This window comes from Dasypus novemcinctus, chromosome 10, assembly GCF_030445035.2.
Source record: "Dasypus novemcinctus isolate mDasNov1 chromosome 10, mDasNov1.1.hap2, whole genome shotgun sequence".
NCBI classification, from domain to species: domain Eukaryota; kingdom Metazoa; phylum Chordata; class Mammalia; order Cingulata; family Dasypodidae; genus Dasypus; species Dasypus novemcinctus.
The window spans coordinates 73,354,597-73,377,108 of record NC_080682.1 but is presented as its reverse complement, the minus strand read 5'-3'; the positions used below and the strand labels follow the sequence as shown (position 1 = coordinate 73,377,108).

The following is a 22,512-nucleotide window of genomic DNA, read 5'->3' as shown; positions in this document are numbered from 1 at the left end:
TCCCAAAGACCTTCGTTTTGTAGGAGAGGTCAAAATATAAGTAGGTAATTGTAATACAGTGTTCTGTAATAAAATTTAACAATAGAGTCATATAAAAAATACCTTGGTCTAGCACACTTTTATTCTCATTCTTCCTCGATAATCCTGCTCATCTTTAAGGTTTTACTTTAGGCATGAATTCTTCCAGAAAGCTTTCCTAGTGTCATGTGCTTTATTTTAGTGAGGAGTAATTGTTGTTGGTACAGATATCTCTGAAGTAGTTCAGAATCTCATTCTAAAGAATAAAAAGGAAGTTACAAGAGAAGAAAAGGCATCATGATTTTCTTTTCTCAAAGGTTGGTAGGAGTTGAACATATATTACTTTGTCACTCATTTATTTGTTCACTCAATTAACAAATCTTTATTGATTTCCTATAGTTCACTACTATAAACAGCCGAGAGTCTGTGAACATACCAGGCTATTTCACACCTCAGTAGCTTTCCACAGTTGTTTTCGATGTTTAGCTAGAATGCCCAGGCATCATGCTTGGGCTATGAGGATAAGCAGGTGATCGCAGATGTGGAGAGACTGCCCTTAAGGGTTTATTAGGATCTACACAGACATTGAACAAAAGCATTGTGAATATGGGAAGTGTTTTTGCAGGGGGTGCAGGGACACTTACTGGATGTATTATAATCTACCCTCTGGGATTAGGAAAGGATGCCCAAAGGAAGTAACATTTAAACTGTGACATAACAAGTGAGGAGTTAGTTAATAGAGAATGGGAGAGAGAAGAGTGTTACGAAATACCACCTTAGGAAGGAAAGAACAATGTGGTTTTAAGAATTAGCTCCCTGTAACAGTGTTCTACATATATTGGAACAACTTTGAGAAAAACTGAAAAGGCTGGAAAATATATATGAATATATATAATGAAGGCATTAGAGAGGTAACAGGAGAGCTTTACAATGCCAAGACTCAAAAAAGCAGGAAATTGAAAGAAATGAGACTGACATTTGGGACTGCTTCTACCCTAAAGCATTGGCATTTGCCAATTTTGAGGAAACAGGTTCAAGACTTGAGTTGCCCTTTTGATGGCCTCTCGTGGCTAGGAAGACAAAAGTGGGTCCCTTGTAATCCCTCATCACTTTGTAGTAGAACCCTGAAAGACTGTACCCAGAAATAGGGTAAAGGGAGAGGTACATGAATCTTTGTATGGACTACAGCATAGCCCACAAGGCACCCAAGTAGCCCAGGAAATTCTCAAACTCGGATACTGGATTAAGGTGATCTCATTTTGCTAGTGTCCCAGGTTCCTTGCAGGAAATTATTACAGCATTCAAACTATTTCTACAAGCAGTTTTTCAAATACAATGTTCAGAACGTAATCAAAAGACAACCGTCACACCAGGACACAAGACAACCTGTCTTGATTCAGACACAACTGGAATCAAGAATAGCTCAAACAGTAGGCAGTAAGAACAGAGCTCCAGATACTCCAGGTATTAACTATATCAGGTGCAGGCTTTAAAATAACTATGCTTACTGAGTTCAAGGAGAAAGAGATCGCAAATTTCAAACGAAAGAACTAGAAGAACTTTTTGTAAATTGATAGAGCAAATTTGAAAAAACAAATAGACATTCTAAAATTAAACAAAAGTTGAGTTTAACAACATATCTTCATATACTGGTATAGAGAGAAAGAGTGAACTGGACTTTAGGTCAGAAAGAAATGTCCACAAGGAAACACACAGAGATACACAGACAAGGAGAGGAAAGGACAAGACACAGGATACAAGAGAAGTTCTACAGTATGTTTTAATGGGAGTTCAATAAAGAAGGGAGGGTGAGAATATATCAAGCAGCATTTGAAGGGATAATGGCTGAGAATTTTCCAAAACAGCTGAAGGACATCCAGCTGCAATTCAAGAAGCACAACATACCTTGTACAGAATAAATTTTAAAATCCATTCATGTCTGGGTATTTATCCAAGAGAAATGAAAGCATGCCAACACAAAAATTTGTATACAAATGTTTATAGTAGCATTATTCATAATAGCTAAAAACCAAATATCCAACTGGAGAGTGGATAAACAAAATGTGATATATCCATACAATGGAATATTATACAGCAATAAAAGGGACTAAAGTACTGATATGTGCAACAACATGGATGAACCTTAAAAACAATATGCCAAGGGAAAGGACCCACACACACAAAAGACCACGTTTTGTATGATTTCATTTTTGAAGAAGTGTTCAGATAGGCAAATCTGTAAACAAGGTTGAGGTATGGTGGGAATGGAGAATGACTCCTAATGGATATAGGATTTCTTTTGGGGATGATGTAAATGTTCTAAAATTCGATTATGGCGGTTGTTCAACAGCTTTGTAAATACCAAAAAAAGAAAATTGTTCACTTTAAATAAGTGAATTTTTAGTATGTGAATTATATCAATTTTTTTTTTAAAAGATGAAATATACACTCAGACACATCCTTTGGTATAGAAACCAAAGACAAAATCTTCAAAGCAAGTATTGGAGCTAAGGGGGGGGGGGGCGGGTAGGAGAACCTTCAAAAAATCAATAAGTAGACTCTTAGATGATTTCTCAACAGGAACAGTGAAATCGAGAAGACAAGACAAACTCAATTATATCCTCAGTGTGATGAAAGAAAATAACTGCCAACACTGAATTCTATCCAATTAAAATATCTCTTAAGAAGGAAGCTGAAATAAAGATATTTTCAGATGAACCAAAAAGAGAGAGAGAATTTACCTCAGCAAACCTATACTAAAGTACTAGAAGTTTTTTAGGCAAACAGAAAATGAGCCTAAATGGAAGGCCAGAATTACAGGAAGGAATAATGCTTAACAAAATTGGTAGACCTGTACATACCAGCAGTTCTTCTACTAGGTAATAGCCAACAATGAGTACATACAGTAACAAAAAGACATGGACTAGAATGTTCATAGCAGCCCTATTCATTAAAGCTTAAATCTACTCAAATGCCTGTTAACAGTAGACTGAAGAAAACTGTGCATTCGCATATCGTAATGCCTTAAATCCATGAAAATCAATGATCCTCGACATGCAACAATATAGACAAATCTCACAAATAATAATAAGCAAAGTTAGCTAGACATGGAAGAAAGACTACATGTGTATTTCCTAGAGGAATCCTGAAAGAAAGAAAAGATGCAAATTTACTCTTTGGAATATAATAGAACATTAATTGAAGAAGGAGGAGTCCATAATTTAAGGTATAGTTAATATTGGGATAGAATCATAACTCGTAATTTTCATGTTTGTTGATTATGTCCTCTTAGTTTAAATATCAGTTATCACTAGCTAGGTTCATGTTCCATATGCCGGGGCTTATATGGCTTATGTTTGTGTTTTCATCTAGTTGGTTTATATACAATGAGGTAACCTATGATAATCATTTTTGTGCATTTTATGCATACTTAATCTTTCTTTGCTTGCTTCAGATTCATTCTCAGTTGGCTTTTGAATTCCGTATTAAGGTTTTGAAAGAAATACTCCACCCAAAAGTGAATTGTATTTTTGTTACAGTGATTTTGCTGCATGGATTACAAGCACTCTATCTCCATGCTTGGATAAACTCTATCAAAAGCACATTATCCTCCTACTCTTGTGGCCAGCTGCCTAATTGTATCTGCTGTAACCACATGCTGTTGGAACATGATACCAGTGAAGAACAGAAATGATAAATTACTCCCTGCAGGTGATAGTGATAATGATAATTTTTAATTTCCCTCTTCCTCATAAGGTCTAGTCTGATCTTATTTTGTTGGCTGCCATCCTTAAATGTTAAATACATACATGATGTGTCCTTTTTAAAGAAATACTCATATCATGTACATTACACCAAAATATATGAGAAAGTAATTCATTTTTATTCCAAGTCATTATTCTTCAAATATTTTTAATTATTCAATTTGTAAATGTGTGTTGTTTTCTTCTTTTTATGAAATGCACAAAGAAGAGACAAGCAGTTCATTCTGAAACTGTTTTCTAATGCTTAGGAATATTTCAAATGCACAACAAAGTGACATGCCTGTAATATTTTCCATGTGCTTCAATGTTATTGTAAAGGATTATTACCAAATTACAAGAGTGGCCAAACTATCCTAGAGGTTCACTGTTTGCACATATTTTCTCTTTTATTCCATCATCATCATTGTTTGTTATTATTATTAATTCCTGCCCATTCTCCCTTCTTTCATTCTAAGGAGGTTTATAACTAACATTTTTCTGAATATGGTATAATTTAGTAAAATTTCAGTTATTTAATTGTGAACTCAACTTTGCAGACTAATACAGCTCCCACTTGATTATAATGCTTATTTTTTCCCAGAGTAGTTCCCCTTGTCCTTGACAGGATATAAATATTGAACAAAAGAGAATTTTATTCTGTGGTCAAGCCTTCTAACCTATATGATCTTTTCCAAGCACGTGTCAAGTTGTAGTTCAGTTATTTATTACCATCGCCTGTCATCCTTTTCAGTTTCCTATGTTTTCTTGTTTACTCTCATATTTGAATGACTTTGACAGAGAGAGTAAAGTTCATTGAAATTCACATTTAAATGACCTAAACCCGGGCCTGTCAAAGTGATGGTAACAAAAAATTAGAGCTTCCTCACAAAAATTTTTATTAGCATACTAATATTTTTCCCCCCAGATTCTTTTGGTGAGATATAAGGAGCACATAAAACATAAGTATATCCTAAAGAATAATTATAAAGTGGACCCCCACAAAATTCATTTACTAAAATCATTTTAAAAATTTTAATGTTTTCATATAGTTTGGAATTTGTCATTCTTGTTTTCAAATTTGTTCAGTTGCTGCTACCTGGTAGACACTTGTCACCTTTGGGGCACAGAGATGAGTTGGTTTGGGGGGAGCTGTGACAACAGAAATAGTTGAAAATTTCTCCATGCTTTAGGAGAAGAAGACCATGTTATAGGTCATTTAACTCAAGTATTAATAAAAGTAACTTATTACAGAAGCTGTTAATTTTTTGTGCGAAGTAGAAATTATAGATAAGCACAGAGAATATAAACACTGCGGATCTATCACCCACTATCAGTAGCTTGGTGAATATCTTTCCAAATGCATAACTATAAATTTGCATTTGTATAGCATATAATATGTGCCTGTAATATACTATATGGTGAACTGTTTTTCATTTGATAGTATATTGTAAATATTCATCCAAATCAATAAATATGTATATTCAGTATTACTTTTAGTCATCAAATGGTATTCCATTATATGACAGTATTATGATTAACTGATTTCCTGTTGTTGAAAATTTTGGCTAAAATTAACATCTTATTGCTAACTCTTTGCAAATATACTTAAGAATTCCCAATAGTATCATTTTTTAAATGTTTAAAATTACTGGATAAATGATATACACATTTTATAAATGCTTTACTGAGTATATAACATACTTACAAAACCAAAAAATTACACAGACAAGTGTAGTTCCATGAAATTAAACAAATTGAATATCCCCTGTATACTCAGCATTTGGCTAAAGAAACAGAATACTACCAGCACCCCAGAAGCTCATTCTGGAACCTTTCTAGTTTCTACCCCTATAGCAAATATAACTACTATCCTAACTTAAAATACCATAAATCAGCTATGCTGTTTTGAATTTTAGATTTATATAAGTGGAACCATGCTATGTAGTATTTTTTTACTTTTCAATACAAACATTTCAAGTGTTTTAATATATATTGCTAAACTTTCCTGAAGAAAAGTTATTTCACTTTCTTTCATATGAGTACTAATTCAGGATACTACCATTTTAAAAAATTTTCCTCAAACATGATAAAGGAAAATTATATCTGCTCATTTTAATTTATTTATTTTCCTAAATTGAACTTTTTCACTTATCATTTATTTTTCTTATTAATCATTTGATTTTTCTTTTATAATTTTCCTGCTTTGTCTTTAGTTCATTTTTCTTTACTAAATGATTTGCAGTAGGTTTCCACACAAAGAACAGTGGCCCTTTGTTATATACATTGCAAATATTCTCAGTTTTGCTATTTGACATTTAATTTTGATACTAAAATTTTAAATTTTGTTTTTATCAAAAGTTTTTACCTTGCACCATGCTTTAAAAAGCTTTTTTCCACTTCTGAATTTTATGAACACTTGTATACGTTGGTGGGGTTTTACCCTCCCTCCCAACTGATCTTTATGATTACATTTACATGCACTGAAAACTCCACTAGTTAATGTTATAATTTTTGCTTTCAATAGCCATTAAGTATTTTAAAGAAATTAGAAAATAGTCTTTTATACTTACCTAGCTACTTATCATTCTTTTTTCCTTTATTCCTGATGTTCCAAGTTTCCTTCCATTATTTCCTATCATCCTGAAGAACTTCCTTTAAAATGTCTTCTAGAGCAATTGTGTTGGCAGTGATTTCTTTTAGTTTTCTTTCACTTGAAAATGTCCTTATTTTGCCTTCATTCCTGAAGGATATTTTTATTGGCAGTAGAATACTGGAAGACTACTTTTGCTCCAGTCTCCTCCTCTTTTACATTTGGGTCTCCAGTTACACGTTAGATTTACAGGTCCCTGAGATTCTGTGTTTTTAATTTCAAGATTTTTCCCTTGGTTCTTCAAACTGGGTAATTTCTATTCATCTATCTTACGTTTATTGATTTTTTTTTTTCTCTGTCATTTCCAATCAACTATTCAGCCCAAGGAGTTTCTTGTTTCAATTATTACGTTTGGGTTTTTTTTAAGCCTAAAATTTCTATTTGGTTCTTTTTTATTGCTTTCTGTATTTTTGCTGAGAATTCCTATCTTTTGATTCATCTCAGTTTGTTTTCTTTAACCTCATAGACATGAGTTATAATTGGCTGCTTTAAAGTCTTTATAGTACTAGCGTCTGTGTCATACCAGAGTTGGCATCTGCTGATTATCTCTTGTCTTGAGAGTTTTTCAAATTTTCCCTGTCCTTTTGTAAGCTGAGTAATTTTGAATTATGTCCTGGATGTTGTGCATGTTATATTGTTTAGACTCTGCATCCTGTTTTAATCTTCTGGAGAAATGTGATGTTTGATTTTATCAGGCAGTCAAACCACTTAAGGTCAGACCATAAGTTCTGTCTCACAGTGTATGAGCAGACAGTGGTTCAAATCTCAGTTCCTTCCCCTAAGACATTGCTGTTCTTTTTGGGTTCTATCCTGCATTCATGTAGTTTAAGGGCTAGCTAGCCTGAGACTTGTACAGGTTTTTCAAATCAAAGTTCAGTTCTCTAACCCTTTGTAGTACTCAGCCAAAGGGGTGCTGATGCAAAATACCAGAAATACATTGGCTTTTACAAAGGGTAATTATTTGGAGTAGGAGGTTACAGATATCAGATCATAAAGCATAAGTTGCTTCCCTCACCAAACTCTGTTTCCACATGTTGGAGCAAGATGGCTGCTGACATCTGCCAGGGTTCAGGCTTTCTGGGTTCCTCTCTTCCCAGGTCTTGCTTCTCTCTGGGCTCAGGTCTTCTGTTTTCTCCACAGGGTCAGCTGTAGATTATGAGGCTCTCTAGGCTTTCTCTCTCCCTCTCTGGGGTTTCTGCCATATCTAAGGAGCCATCTCTATTCCTCTGTGTTTCTCCTGGCTCAGGTCCTCTCTTCCCAGGGTTTGCTTCTCTTTCCTCTGTGTGCTTACTTCCTGGGGCTCCAGCTCAAGACTCCAGCATCAAACTCCAAGTCAAAACTCCAACATCAAAATCTTCAACTCTCTTCTTTCGCCATGTCTTTTATCTGTGAGTTCCCACTCACAGGGGTGGGGACTCAACACCCTACTGACATGGCCCAATCAAAGCCCTAATCATAATCATGCCCAGGTACAGACCAGTTTAACAAACATAATCCAATATCGATTTTTGGAATTCACAACTGTATCATACTGCTACACTCTTTATTTGGGTATTTCCCACACAGGTATATTCAGAGTATAATCCTGAGAGTGGTGCCAGCAATTCAGATTTTAGCTCAGTTCTCTAAACCTTTGCTGTGTTGATTTGGTCTAACCTGAGTGTATGTAATTTAGGAGTTGTGCTGAGACTTAGGTAGGCTTATTTATAGAATTAAAGAATTCTCTTCTCCAACTCTTCCCTCCATTTTTGCTCCCCACATTCTCCATTTTTTTCAGAATTGGAAATTATTAGGTCCATCCAAGTTCAGCTACTTGGTTAGTTAATAAATTATTCTACTACATAATAAAGCTGACTATATTTAAGACACTGAAGTTTTAAAAACTTAAATGACTAAAATTAATGGAGAACCCACTATGTAATACTTTGATGAAGAGGGGCATAGAAATATGAGTTACATTATAGGCCCTGCTCTTAAATAGATTGTGGCCTGGTAGGGCAAACTAATTATAATATAGTGTAGTAAGTACTATAGTAGAATTATGTATAATAAGTACATTCACTCAGCAAATATTTATTGTCTACTATGTGCCTACCATGTGCTCTGGATACTAAAGATATAGTGGTGAACTAGATAGGCATACAGGAATAAATTTAAGATACAGTTGAATTAGTTTGTGGAGAAGTAGATTAAGTGTTAGTAAATCAACTCAGAAAAGTTATATTTTAGAACTATTCTGATTAAGTGGTTTTCTATGATAATCTGTGATTGAGTATGTAGCTATGTTGCTTTATAATTTTGTATGTTAGAATTATAAATGGTAATTCTGTTCATTCTTGTTATTTGAAGTATAAAGAACCTCAAAGTTAAATACTAAATTTAGTTTGGGCCCTATCCATATTAACCCTACAAGATCAATAACTTCACATTCTCAGTGAAAGCAGCAGAGCCCACAAATTAGCTTTATAATGATTTTTCAATAATCAGTGTCCTATTTTTTAACACTTTAGAGGCTTTATTTAATGTCACTTTTAAAAATAGATTGTCAATCTAGTTCCTTCAAGTGAAAATAAATGAAGATTATTTTAAAAACTAAATAAATGAAAATTGTGTACTCATTCTAAGTATGTCAGTTTCTTAAAGACCTTTTTGTACTGTAACAGTAACCCTTAGAATTATTTTGATGTTTCTTCTTTGGGTATTTGCTTAAACATAGTTGTATTTTAATGTTATATTGGTTATTTTCTTTTCAGAAAAAAGTATTGTAACACTTAAAAATTCTTTGACCCCATCACAAAAATTTTGTAGTACTTTGCTTTAAAATTGGATGAGGTCAGAAGAAATCAAGTGACCTGGCATATATGAGTATGTTTCTGTTATTAATTGTATGTTTCTGTTATTGTTACTAAACTACCCTAAAATGTAGTGGTTGGAAGTCATAGTCATGTGTATTTATTTGTTGATGATTCTGTAACATGGACTGGGAATACTTGATTAGTTTTTCCGCTAGTCTCTCAGAGGTCTCTCACACAGATGCAGTTTGTCTTGACTAGACAACTTGACTAGGTATGAAGGGTCTGAAAAGGCTTAATTCAGATATCGGCACCTTAGTTGGCAAGTGTCGGTTGGCTATGGGCTGGCTGGTTATCTCGCTACGTGGTCCCTTACCATTCACTAGTCTAGCATGATCATTTTTCTAATAAAACCAGATATTATTTGGTTAGTCTTATTACTTTTATTATTATGTTATTTCTGTGGGGGAAAGCCAAGTCACATTACTTAATTTTTACTTAACACCATCTTTTCAGGAAAAGTAGTGAGCCGTTATAACTTTAAGTTGAATGGGTTTTCATTTGCCACTTAAAAGACTGTATAACCAATCACTCCCTGTGTGATTATTTTAATAATTGTTTATATTCCTTTTCTTTTTTAAACAGGCAATTGCTGGTTACTTTGATATATATTTTGAGAAGAATTGCCACAACAGGGTAAGTACTTATGACTTACCTCATAAGAACTAATTATGCAAAGTACATTGTATTTTATTTTTGTGCTGGAAGGTGTTTGATAGATAATAAGCATTTTGCTGTTGTAGGCAATCAGAGCATATATGTGATGTAGTAGATTAATGTAGCATGATATTAAAAATCGTGTACTTCATCAGATACTTTTGAACTCTACCAATGCAGATCATGTTCTCTACGGGTCCCCAGAGTACCAGAACACACTGGAAACAAACGATATTTCTACTGGAAAAGCCATTTTCAGTTAAAGCAGGTGAGGAAGAAAAGTAAGAGGGGAAAATATCTTATTCTTTCTGAAGTAACCAATATTCATTCATTCTACAACCATTTTTTGTGTGTCCACTGTGTTTGAGACAATATAACATGCTAAGATAAGATGTTTTTAGAGTTTACCATCTACATATAACTAGGTATTCATGTAAGTAAACAGTCAATGAAGGGTAAAGCTATGTAGAATTCAAATCATTCCTTGAACACTGTAAGATTTGAGAGGGCAGAGAGAAGATGGCGGAGAGCATTCTAGTAAAGGCACAGGCACAGACGGGTGAGCACAGAATGGTTGTAAGGAGACCAGTTTGCCAAGTGGAGCGAGGTGCACATTGGGGAGTAATGAGGGATAAATTTGAATAGGTAGAATGGAAAGAAAAATGTGGTTATCAAATATTTTCTCCCATTAAGTAGGCTGCCTTTTCACCTCTTAAGAAAGTCATTTGTTTAACTTCAAGGAGGTTCCATTTATTTATCTTTTCTTTCGTTTCTTGTGCTTTGGGTGTAAGGTTTAAGAAGCCACCATCTATCAAAAGATCTTGAAGATGTTTCCTTACATTTTCTTCGAGAAGTTTTATAATTAGGACCTTGATTCATTTTGAGTTAATGTTTTTATAAGATGTCCTTTATATAAAGGGGTCCTCTTTATTTCTTTTAGGTATGGATGTCCAGTTCTCACAGCACCATTGTTGAATAAACTATTCTGAGCCAGCTGGGTGGGTTTGATAGCCTTGTCAAAAAACACTTAACCATAGATGTAAAGGTCTATTTCTGAATTCTCAATTCAGGTTCATTGGTCAATCTGTCTGTCCTTATGCCAGTACCATGCTGTTTTTCCCACTGTAGCTAAGTAATATGCTTAAAGTTCAGGAAGTGAGAGTCCTCCAACTTCATTCTTCCTTTTTAAGACAGTTTTCTGTATTCAGGGCTACTTACTCTTCCAAATAAGTTTGACAATTGGCTTTTCCATTTCTGTAAAAACGGCTGTTGGAATTTTTATTGGATGTTGTTGAGTATATGCATCAGTTTAGGTAGAATTGACATATTAATGATATTTAGTCTTCTGATCCATAAATGCAGAATGCTCTTCCATTTATTTAGGCCCTTGGTATCTTTTAGCAAGGTTTTGTAGGTTTCTGAATACAGGTCCTTTATGTCCTTTTAAGGTTATTCCTAAATATTTGATTCCTTTTAGTGCTATGGTAACTAGAATTTTTTTTTTCTAACTTCCTCCTCAGAATGCTCATTAGTAGTGTATAGAATCACTAGTGATTTTTCCTGCCAGTTTGCTGAACTTGTCTATTTGTTCTAGTAGTTTTGTTGTGGATATTTGGGGATTTTTCTGGGTATAGGATTATATCATCAGTGAATAGCAAAAGTTTTACTTCTTCCTTCCCTGTTTGGATGCCTTTTATTTCTTCCTCTTGCTTGATTGCTCTAGCTAGAACTTCTAGCACAATATTGAATAATAGTGGTGGCAGTGGTGGACAAAGCTTTCAGTTTTTCACCATTGAATACAATGTTAGCTGTGAGTTTTTCATATACACACTTTACCATGTTGAGAAAGTTTCCTTCTATTCCTTTCTTTCGGAGTGTTTTTATCAAGAAAGTAAGCAGTGTTTTGTCAAATCCCTTTTCTGCATCAATTGAGGTGATCATGTGATTTTTTTCTTCAATTTATTAATGTGGTGTATTACACTAATTGATTTTCTTGTGTTGCGCCACCCTTGCATACCAAGGATAAAATCCTTTTGATCATGGTGTGTAATTCTTTTGGATTCAGTTAGAAGTATTTGTTGAGGGTTTTCGCATCTATATTCATTAGAGAAATTGATCTGTGATTTTCTTTTTTCATAGTATCTTTGTCTGGTTGGTATTAGGTATTAGGGTGATGTTTGCTTCATAGAATGAGTTTGGGGGCGTTCCCACCTGTTCAGTTTTTTGGAAGAATTTGAGTAATATTCGCATTAGATATTCTTTGAATAATTGGTCGAATTTACCTGTGAAGCCATCTGGTCCTGGACTTTTCATGTTTGGAAAGTTTTTGATAACTGTTTCAATCTCGTTACCTGGAATTGGTTTGTTGAGGTCTGTTTCTTCTAGTGTCTGTGTAGGTTGTTTGTATGTTTCTGGGAATTTGTCCATTTTGTCAGTGTTGTCTAGTTTGCTTTGTTGGCATCCAGTTGTTCATAATATCCTGTTATGATTTCTCTCATTTCTGTGGGGTCAGTGGTGATGTCCCCCCTCTCATTTCTGATTTTATTTCTATGTTCTCTCTTTTTTTCTTTGTCAGTCCAGCTAAGGGTTTGTTGGTTTTGTGTATTTTCTCAAAGAACCAACTTTTGGTTTTATTGATTCTCTTTTTTCTCTCTCTCTTTCTGCTCTAATCTTTGTTATTTCTTTCCTTCTGCTTACTTTGGGATTAGTTTGCTGTTCTTTTTCTAGTTCCTCCAGGTGTGCAGTTAGGTCTTTAATATTAGCTCTTTCTTCTTTTAAAATTTAAACTGAGGGCTATAAATTTCCCTCTTAGCACTGCCTTTGCTATATTTCATAGGTTTTGATATGTTATGTTCCTGTTTTCATTCATCTCAAGATTTCTCTTGCAATTTCTTCTTTGATCCACTGATTATTTAATCAAGAGTATGTTTAATCTCCATATATTTGTGAATTTTCTTTTTTTAAGCAACTGTTATTGATTTCTAGCTTCATTGCATTATAATCAGAGAAAGTGCTTTATATAATTTCAGTTTTTTTAAATATATTGAGATCTATCTTGTGACCCAGCATATGGTCTATCCTAGAGAATGATCCGTGAGCACTTGAGAAGAATGTATGTCCTGCTGTTTTGGGTTATGTAATGCTTTATAAATGTATGTTAGGTTTAGCTCATTTATCATATTATTCAAGCTCTCCCTTTCCTTATTTATCCGCTGTCCAGATGTTCTATCCAGTGCTGAAAGTGATATTTTGAAGTCTCCAACTTTAATTGTAGGGACATCTATTTCTCCCTTCAGTTTTGCCAGTGTGTATCTCATGTATTTTGGGTCACCCAGGTTAAGTACATAAATATTATGATTCTTCTTGGTGGGTTGCTCCTTTCATTAATATATAATGACCTTCTTCATCCCTTATAACAGTTTTGCATTTAAAATCTATTTTGTCCAATATTAGTACCACTACTCCAGATCTTTTTTGGTTACTCTTTTTGCGGAATATCTTTTTCCAGCCTTTCACTTTCATGTCCTTGTGTCTAATGTGTCTCGTGTACACAGGATATAGGTGGCTTATATCTGTCTTTTGATTGGGGTGTTCAATCCATTAAAATTCAGTATTATTACTGTAAAGTCATTATTTACTTCATCTGTTTTATCCTTTGACTTTCCATTGTCATATTTTACTATTATCTGTCTTTTTACCCTTTTAGATACCCTTGCTAATATTCTTCATTTCTACACTCTTCTCCAAGTCTATCACCCTTGCTTTTTCCTTTCAGGCTGCAGCACTCCCTTTAGTAGCTATTGTAAATCTGATCTTTTGGTAACAAACTCTCTCAGTCTTTGTCTTTGAAGACTTTAAACTCACCCTCATTTTTGAAGGACATTTTTGCCAGATAAATAATTCCTGTTTTTCTCTTAACCTTAAATATAGCTTACCACCTTCTTATCTCCATAGTTTCTGAAGAGAGGTTGGCACTTAGTCTTACTGAACTTCCCTTGTATGTGATGAATTGCTTTTCTCTTGCTTTAAGTAGGTGTCCTGTGGTAGGTCTATTCAGATTTATTCTATTTGGAGTGCATTGTCCTTCCTGATCTTGATATTTGTATCTTTTATAAGGGTTGGGAAGTTTTCTATCATTATTTCCTCAAATATTTTTTCTGCACCTTTTCCAGTCTCATCTCCTTCTGGATCACCTATAACACCTATGTTTATATGTTTCACATTGTCATTCATTTCCCAAGACCCTGTTCCATTTTTTTCCATTCTCTTCTCTTTCTGTTCTCCTCTCTTTTCCAATTCAGATGCTCTGTCCTCCAAGTCACTAATTATGTCCTTTACCAATTCAAAGCTGCTGTTATATGCCACTAATGTATTTTCAATTTCATTCCATTGTGTCTTTCATTCCCTAACCTCTCTTATTTTCTTTTGCAGGCTTTCAGATTGTTTTTTATGCTCACCCAGTGTCTTCTTACTAACTTTTCTCTTTAGACATGTTTTACTTTAACTCCTTGAATTGATTTAGATTTTTGTGACATCAATTAGTTGTCTTAAATCTTGTGTCTCATCAGGATTTTTTATTTGATCCTTTGTGCCACAGCTTCCTATTTCTTAGTATGGCTTATCACTTTTCTGGTGTCTAGGCATCTGATTATACTGGTGAAATTACTCTGTTGTTCAGTTTTTCTCCCTTGCCTAGTGGTTTTTTTTTTTTATGGCTTTTCTTTGATTTTTTGTTAAACTTATTCCTAATCTTTATGATTACCCTGTTATAGTTGTCAAAACATAACCATGGACCCTCTAATGGGTCATTAACCAGATTGAAAGTAACTGGACCTGTAAGACTCAAAATCTTTATTTCTTGCAGTTTCCTGACCTGCCAGCACGTGGTACACTTTGCCATACCTTTTCACGGAGGTGTCCCTTTCAACCTCCACTCGCTGGTGATTGTGGTCTGGCCATAGCCAAGATTCAAGACAGGCTCCATTGGCCAAACTCACTGAAAAGAAACCACACTCCACCCTCCACCACACCCTACCCCCTCCCTTTCCCCTCTCATTTGACTGCAGTGAGCCATGGGAGGGTGGGGCAGGGGTGCTGTTCTGGGCCACACAGGCTATTAACTCTCAGTTTTTGCTTCAGCCTCTTCATCTTTATCCTTCTCCCTCCTGGATGATGCACAGCACTCTCCTGGTCTGCAAACTCCCAAAGCAGCTCCCTCAGACAGGATTTTACCCTTCCTGTTTTGTATTTGTAAGAGAGTAGAGCCCTGCCGCCCTACTCTGACACCATCTTCCTGGAAGTCTCCCCTTGAGGATTTTTAAGTAAGGGGGGAATACTAATCAAAGTTCTATTTAAGAAAGATATAGCATTAGCATCTTATGCTGAGTGAATTTAATAAAGGAAATGACTAAAATCAAGAAGCCATTTATGAGGGGAATTGTGGGAAGTTAGCATGGTAAAAAACTCCAGGAATCAGTCCGTCCATCAGAACAACTCTTAAACAGGCAGGAACTGTGTGATGATTCTCCAGGATAGAACATATGGTGGATCACAAAACAAGTCTCAATAAATTCAAAAATATTGAAATCTTAGAACATATCTTCTCCAGCCACAATGGAATGAAATTGGAAAACTTGTACTTCTTATTTTAAAACTTATTACAAAGCCACATTCATCAAGGTAGCATGATAGTATCACAAGGACAGACATACAGTCAAATTATGAGCTCAGAAATCAACCCTCTTATTTATGGCCAACTGATTTTTCACAAGGGAGGGGCAGAGACCACTCAATTGGAAAAGAAAAATCTTTTCAACAAATGTTGCTGAGGAAACAGCATATATGCAAAAGAATGAAGGTAGACCCCATACCTCACATCAAATATAAAAGTCAACTCAGATTGGATCAAAAACCTAAATGTAAGATCCTTCAAAACTCCTTGAAGAAAATGTAGGAAAGCATTATCTAGACCTTGTTAAGCTGCAGGCTCTTAGACTTTACACCAAAGCACAAGCAATAAAAGGAAAAATAGGGAAATGGGGCCTGATCAAAATCAAGAACTTTTATGCAAAGGACCTTATCATGAATGTAAAACAGCCACCTATCCAATGGGAGAAAATATTTGGAAACTGCATATCCAATAAGGGTTTAATATCCAGAAGGTAAAAGAAATCCTCAGCTCCACAACAAAAAGCCAAACAACCCAATTTTAAAATGGGCAAAATATTTGAATAGACATTTCTCTAGAGAAAATATACAAATGACCAAAAATAACATGAAAAGAGGCTCATAATCAACTATTAAGGAAATGCAATTCAAAACCACAAGGAGATGCCATTTTGCATTCAGTAGGATGGTACTATTTTTTTTTTATTAATTTATTGAACTATATCACCCACACACAAACATACGTAAACAATAAGTGTATAGTAATAGTTGTGAACTTACAAAACAAGCGTATATAATATCATGCAGGACTCTCATAACTCACCCTACCACCAACACCTTACATTGTTGTTAAAAATTTTTAACTAATCATTAAAGAGCATTGTCAAAATATTACTACTAACCAAAATATTTTCCCCCAACCCTTCCTATTATTATCTTTGTCATTTATATATGAAGTTACATAAACAAGTGTATAGTAAAAGTTGTGAACTTTACAAAGTGAACATGCATAACATCATAAGGGGTTCCATGTATTAACCTTCCCAACACCTTGTATTGTCGTGAGATGTTTGTTACAAATTATGAAAGAATATTGTCAGAATCTTACTATTATAAGCTTGGTAGTATACTATAGCTGTAGTATACATATATACTATATAAATCAGGAGATGAGGGTTCGCTTTTCCTTTTATGATGTTTCTGGCTATTGAGGACCCCTTACCCGGTAACTTCCAAATAAATTTGCTAATTGTGTTTTCAATTTTTTGGTGGAATTTTTATCAGGGTTGCACTGAATCTGTATATCAGTTTGAGTAGAGTTGACATCTTAATGATATTTAGTCTTCCAATGCATGAGCGTGGAATGTTCTTCCAGTTATTTAGGACTTTTTTATTTCTTTTAACATTGGGTTGTAGTTTTCTGAATATAACTGCTTTACTTCATTGGTTAAGTTTATTCCTGACTACTTGAGTTTTATCTGTCATATTTTACTTTCACCACTCTTTTGACACTTTTAGTTACTTTCATTGATATAATCTTCATTTCTAGACTCTCTTCCAGGCCCCTCTCTCCTGTCTTTTCTTTTCAAGTTCTAACACCCTTTAGTATTTCCTGAAAATCTGGGCTCTTGCTTAGAAATTCTCTCAGTTTCTGTTTATCTGTGAATATTCTAATTTCACACTCATTTTAGAAAGACAGTCTTGCTGGATATAAGGTTCTTGTCTGGGAGTTTTTCTCTTGTAGTATCGTAAATGTATCAGACCACTGTCTTCTTGCCTCCATGGTTTCTGATGAGAAATCAGCACTTAATCTTATTGGATATCCCTTATATGTTATGCTTTGCTTTTTTCTTGCTGCTCTCAGAATTCTCTCTTTGTCTTTGGCCTTTGATATTCTGATGAGTATGTGTCTTGAATTGGTCTATTTGGATTTTTTCGGATGGGAGTACATTGTGCTTCTTGGACAGTGATATCTAAATCCTTCAATGGGGTTGGGGGAAACGGACTTTGGCCCAGTGGTTATGGCGTCCGTCTACCATATGGGAGGTCCGCGGTTCAAACCCCGGGCCTCCTTGACCCGTGTGGAGCTGGCCATGCGCAGTGCTGATGCGCGCAAGGAGTGCCATGCCACGCAAGGGTGTCCCCCGCGTGAGAGCCCCACGCACAAGGAGTGCGCCCGTGAGGAAAGCCGCCCAGCGTGAAAAGAAAGAGCAGCCTGCTGAGGAATGGCGCCGCCCACACTTCCCGTGCCGCTGACGACAACAGAAGCGGACAAAGAAACAAGACGCAGCAAATAGACACCAAGAAGAGACAACCAGGGGAGGGGGGGAAATTAAATAAATAAATAAATCTTTAAAAAAAAAAAATGGGGTTGGGAAATTTTCTAACATTATTTCTTTAAATGTTCCTTCTGCCCCTTTTCCCTTCTCTTCTCCTTCTGGGACACCCATGACACATATGTTTGCACATCTCTGGCTGTCATTTGTTCCCTGAGACCTTGTTCAATTTTTTTCCATTCTTCATCTGTTCTTTTGTATGTTCACTTTCAGAGGCCAATTTCAAGCTCACCAATCCTTTCTTCTGCCTCCTCAAATCTGCTATTATATGATTCCAATGTTTTTTTTAATTAATTAATTTATTTCTCTCCCCTCCCCTGCCCACCCCGGTTGTCTGTTCTCTGTGTTTATTTGCCGTGTCTTGTTTCTTTGTCCACGGCACGGGAATCTGTGTCTCTTTTTGTTACGTCATCTTGTTGTGTCAGCTCTCCGTGTGGGTGGCGCCATTCTCAGGCAGGCTGCACTTTCTTTCGCACTGGGTGACTCTCCTTATGGGGTGCACTCCTTGCACGTGGGGCTCCCCTACGCGGGGGACACCCCTGCGTGGCAGGGCACTCCTTGTGCGCATCAGCACTGCACGTGGGCCAGCTCCACGCGGGTCAAGGAGGCCCAGGGTTTGAACCGGAGACCTCCCATGTGGTAGATGGACACCCTAACCACTGGGCCAAGTCCATTTCCTTCCAGTGTTTTTTTAATTTCATTCATTGCACCTTTCATTCCCGTAAGATCTGTTATTTTTCTATGCATGCTTTCAAATTCTTCTTTGTGCTCATCCAATGTCTTTTTTTTTTTTCTTCAATTTATCTCTCTCCCTCCACCCCAGTTGTCTGCTCTTCTATCCTGATTATCAGTGGCACCAGGAATCTGTGTTTCTTTTTGTTGCATCATCTTGTTGTGTCAACTCTATGTGCAGCACCATTCTTGGGCAGGCTGCACCTTCTTTCACGCTGGGCGACTCTCATTACAGGGTGCACTCCTTGCACATGGGGCTCCCCTAAGTGGGGAACACCCCTGCGTGGCACAGCAGTCCTTGCACACATCAGCATTGTGCATGGGCCAACTCCACACAGGTCAAGGAGGCCGGGGGTTTGAACCGCAGACCTCCCATGTGGTAGGTGGATGCCCTATCCATTGGGCCAAGCCCGCTTCCCCCAATGTCTTCTTAATATCCTTAATCTCTTTAGCCATCTTATTGAATTTATTAAGGAGATTTGTTTGAACATCTATGATTAGTTGTCTCCACTCCTTTATGTCATCTGGAGGCTTATCTTCTTCCTTTAACTGTGCCATAGCTTCCTCTTTCTTGGTGTGGATTGTAATTTTTTGTTGGTGTCTTGGCATCTGGATTACTGGAGTATTTATTCTGGGTGCAGTTTTTCTCTTTAGTTTAGGGCTTCCTGCCCTTTCTCCCTTGCTGGTTGTGCAGTAGAAGCCAAGGATGTAATTGATGCTATAAACTGTGGAGGCTTAAGCTGCGCTCATTGCCCCAGGGACGGATGAAGCTTCTCCCAACTTTCTCCTTTCCCAGAGGTAGGGACAGAGTCACAGTTATGTGGCATAATCCAAGTCATGTAAGCCTAGACTATAGTTGCCCAGAGAGACTGATGAAGCTTCACGCCCCTTTCTCCCCTGCCTGGGGCCTGGATGGAGCTGCAGGTGTGGGCAGCAATCTATCCAGTGCAGGTCCAAGATGACTGCAGTTGCCCCAGTAGACTTTTAATTATTCAGTTTGTGCCAACCAAAGGTATCCTCAGTTACCTGGATAGACTGGTGCGGAGCTAGTCAGCCTCTTCCCTGCCAGAGGTGGGACTGAAGCCTAGGCTAGGGCTGCAGGCTGATCTGGGTGAAAGAAACCCGTTCCTTTGTGATACAAATATCATTGTGGTATTTGGTCAGGCTTCCCCTCAGGCTGGGGGCAGAGTCAAAATGGCAGTCACCAACCTCTTTCCGACTTGGACAGATTCACACCCCAGCTGTTCAAGAGTTATTCCTTAGCCATCTGAGTTTACCAATCAGTAGCTGAAGTCTGCAGCCAACCATCTCCTCCTCCCCTGTTTTTGGGAAAAGGAGCTTCCACTTCTGGTCACAGAACAGCTCCTGGGGCAGCTAGTACCACCAGAGTACGACAATCACTCGCCTCCACAGCTTGGCTGGCAATTTCCCGGAAAGGCTGGCGCAGGTCCCTGCAACTTCCTTCCTGTCGGAGGTGGCACTGGGTCTTAGGCTAAACCTGCATCTGACCTGGATGGAAAGAAGCCGGTTGGATGGTACTATTTTAACAAACATCCAAAAAACATATAAAACTGTTACTGTTTTCTTCAAACTTTTAAGTCTCAACCTGTCTTAGTTTGCCAAAGGGCTGCTGATGCAAAGTACCAGAAATGGGTCTACTTTTGTAATGGGAATTTTATTTGGGGTAAAAGCCTACTGTTTGAAGGCCATGAAATGCCCAAATTAAGGCACTCTGGGGATGCTTTCTTACAAAGTCAGGTGCTGTTGATTCTGATGTCCTGCCTTCTGGTGAAGATGTCTGCCCATCTCTGCCTCCCCCTCCAGAATCCAGCATCTCTTGGAGCTCAGCTGTGGGCAGCCAGGCAGAGGGCTTATCTCTTTCCTGGCCTCCTCTATCAGTCTTGGCTCTTCCGCTTTCTTCCCAAGTTCAGTTGTGAGCTATCAGTCCTAGCTCTCCCTAGGGCTCAGGTCTTTGAGTTTCTCGGGGATTCTGTCCTTTGAGCTTAGAGTCCTTTCTCTCACATTGCCAGATCAAATATGGCAGCTTCCTCTCTTTCTGTGTTTCTCTCTCTCTCTGTCTCTGTTTAAATCAGACTCAGTAAGAGGGTGGAAACTCAACCTTATGCCTCACTAATATAGTTCAATCAAAAGGATTTCACACCCACAGGAATGAATTAGTTCAAAAATATAATCTTTCTTGTTTGGGGGGATTCACTAAATTCAGACTGTCACACAACCCATTAATGGTTTGTAAAATCAATTTGGGGAATCACAACCAGTAATTTCTCTTTTTTTAGATTTATTTTATTTACTTATTTCTCCCCACCCCCTCGTTGTTTGCACTTACTGTGTCTGTTTCTTTTCCTTGTTTTCTTTAGGAGGCACCAGGAACTGGACCTGGGACCTCCGATAGGGAAGGGAGGTGCCTAATTGCTTGAGCCACCACCCTTCCCTGCTTTGTTGTATCTCTCAGTATGTTTTTCTTCTTGTGTCTCTTGTTGCAACATCTTGTTGTATCAGCTCACCACACCTACCCTTTGCATCAGCTCACTGTCTTGCTTATCTTCTCCAGGAGGTGCCAGGAACCCCTGCTCCCTGCTTTTTATTGTTGTGTCTCTCCTTACATTTTTTTTTTCTTATTGTATCTCTTGCATCATCTTTGTCAGCTTGCTGCACCTGCCCATCATCCAGCTCGCTGTCTTCTTTAGGAGACACTGGGAACCATACCACGGACCTCCCATGTGGTAGGTGGGAGCTCAATCACTTGAGCCACATCTGCTACCCCAGTAATTTAAGTGGAATGGGAAATGACAATATAGAATCACAGTACTTCACATGTAGTACAGAGATAATTATTTACCCATATGAGAAATAATTTAATTATAGCCCTGTCTCACTCTATTCATAAAAATTAATTCTAGATGGATTAAAAATTAGTAAAGTAAAACTGAAAGATTTTAGGGGAAAAAGATAGGTAACTATTGTTGTGACTTGAGGTAGAGGAGGTAGTAAGCAAAGTCCCCAAAGCTTCACCCTGAATAAAAATATTGATAAACTTATTAACTACATTAAAATTTTAAAATTGTTAAATTTATTCAAAAGTTTGGTAAAGAATGGTGGTGGTGGTAGCACAACATTGTGAAAGTAATTAATAGCAGTGAATTATATATGTGAATGTGGTTAAAAGTGAAATTATAGTTGGTATATATGTTACCAGGATAAAATTTTTTTAAAAACCATAGAACTGGGAACCAGATTTGGCTTAACTGATGAGCATCCACGTACCATATAGGAGGCCCAGGGTTCAATACCCAGGGCCTCCTGACTCGTGGTAAGCTGGCCCACATGCAGTGCTACATTGCGCAAGGAGTGCGTGCCGTGCCATAAAGGGACAGCCCCGCGGAGGGATGCCCCACGCACAAGGAGTGCGCCTCATAAAGGAGAGCCATCCCGGGTGAAAAAAAAAAGCGCAGCCTGCCCAGGAGTGGCGCCACACACACAGAGAGCTGTCGCAGCAAGATGACAAAACAAAAAAGAGATGCAGTTTCCCAGTGCCACCAGATAATTCAAGCAGTTGCAGAAGAACACACAGCAAATGGACACAGAGAGCAGACAACAGGAGGGAAGGGGAGAGAAATAAGTAAAATAAATCTTTAAAAAAAAACCAAAACCATAGGAATGTATAACACAAACATTAAATCTTATTGTAGGATGATGGCTATAATTACTAGTGCAATTATAAAAATGTTCTTTCTTTAATTGTAACAAATATACCACAGTAATACAAGGTGTTAATAATAGGGTGGTATATGGTAACTCTGTATTTTGTGCATGATTTTTCTGCAAACCTATAATTT

The 22,512-nt window shown here is 37.0% G+C and overlaps 1 protein-coding gene across 2 annotated transcripts in view; it reads left to right on the top strand.

Moving 5' to 3' along the window:
- Positions 1–22,512, top strand: part of PRMT3 (protein arginine methyltransferase 3) — a 155,330-nt gene that overhangs the window by 118,056 nt on the left and 14,762 nt on the right. For both annotated transcript variants that reach the window (XM_012525660.4, XM_004459811.5), the window contains exons 14-15: positions 9,849–9,899; positions 10,101–10,188. In XM_012525660.4, coding sequence (XP_012381114.1) covers positions 9,849–9,899; positions 10,101–10,188 — 139 coding nt within the window. The remainder of the gene's footprint in view (positions 1–9,848; positions 9,900–10,100; positions 10,189–22,512) is intronic.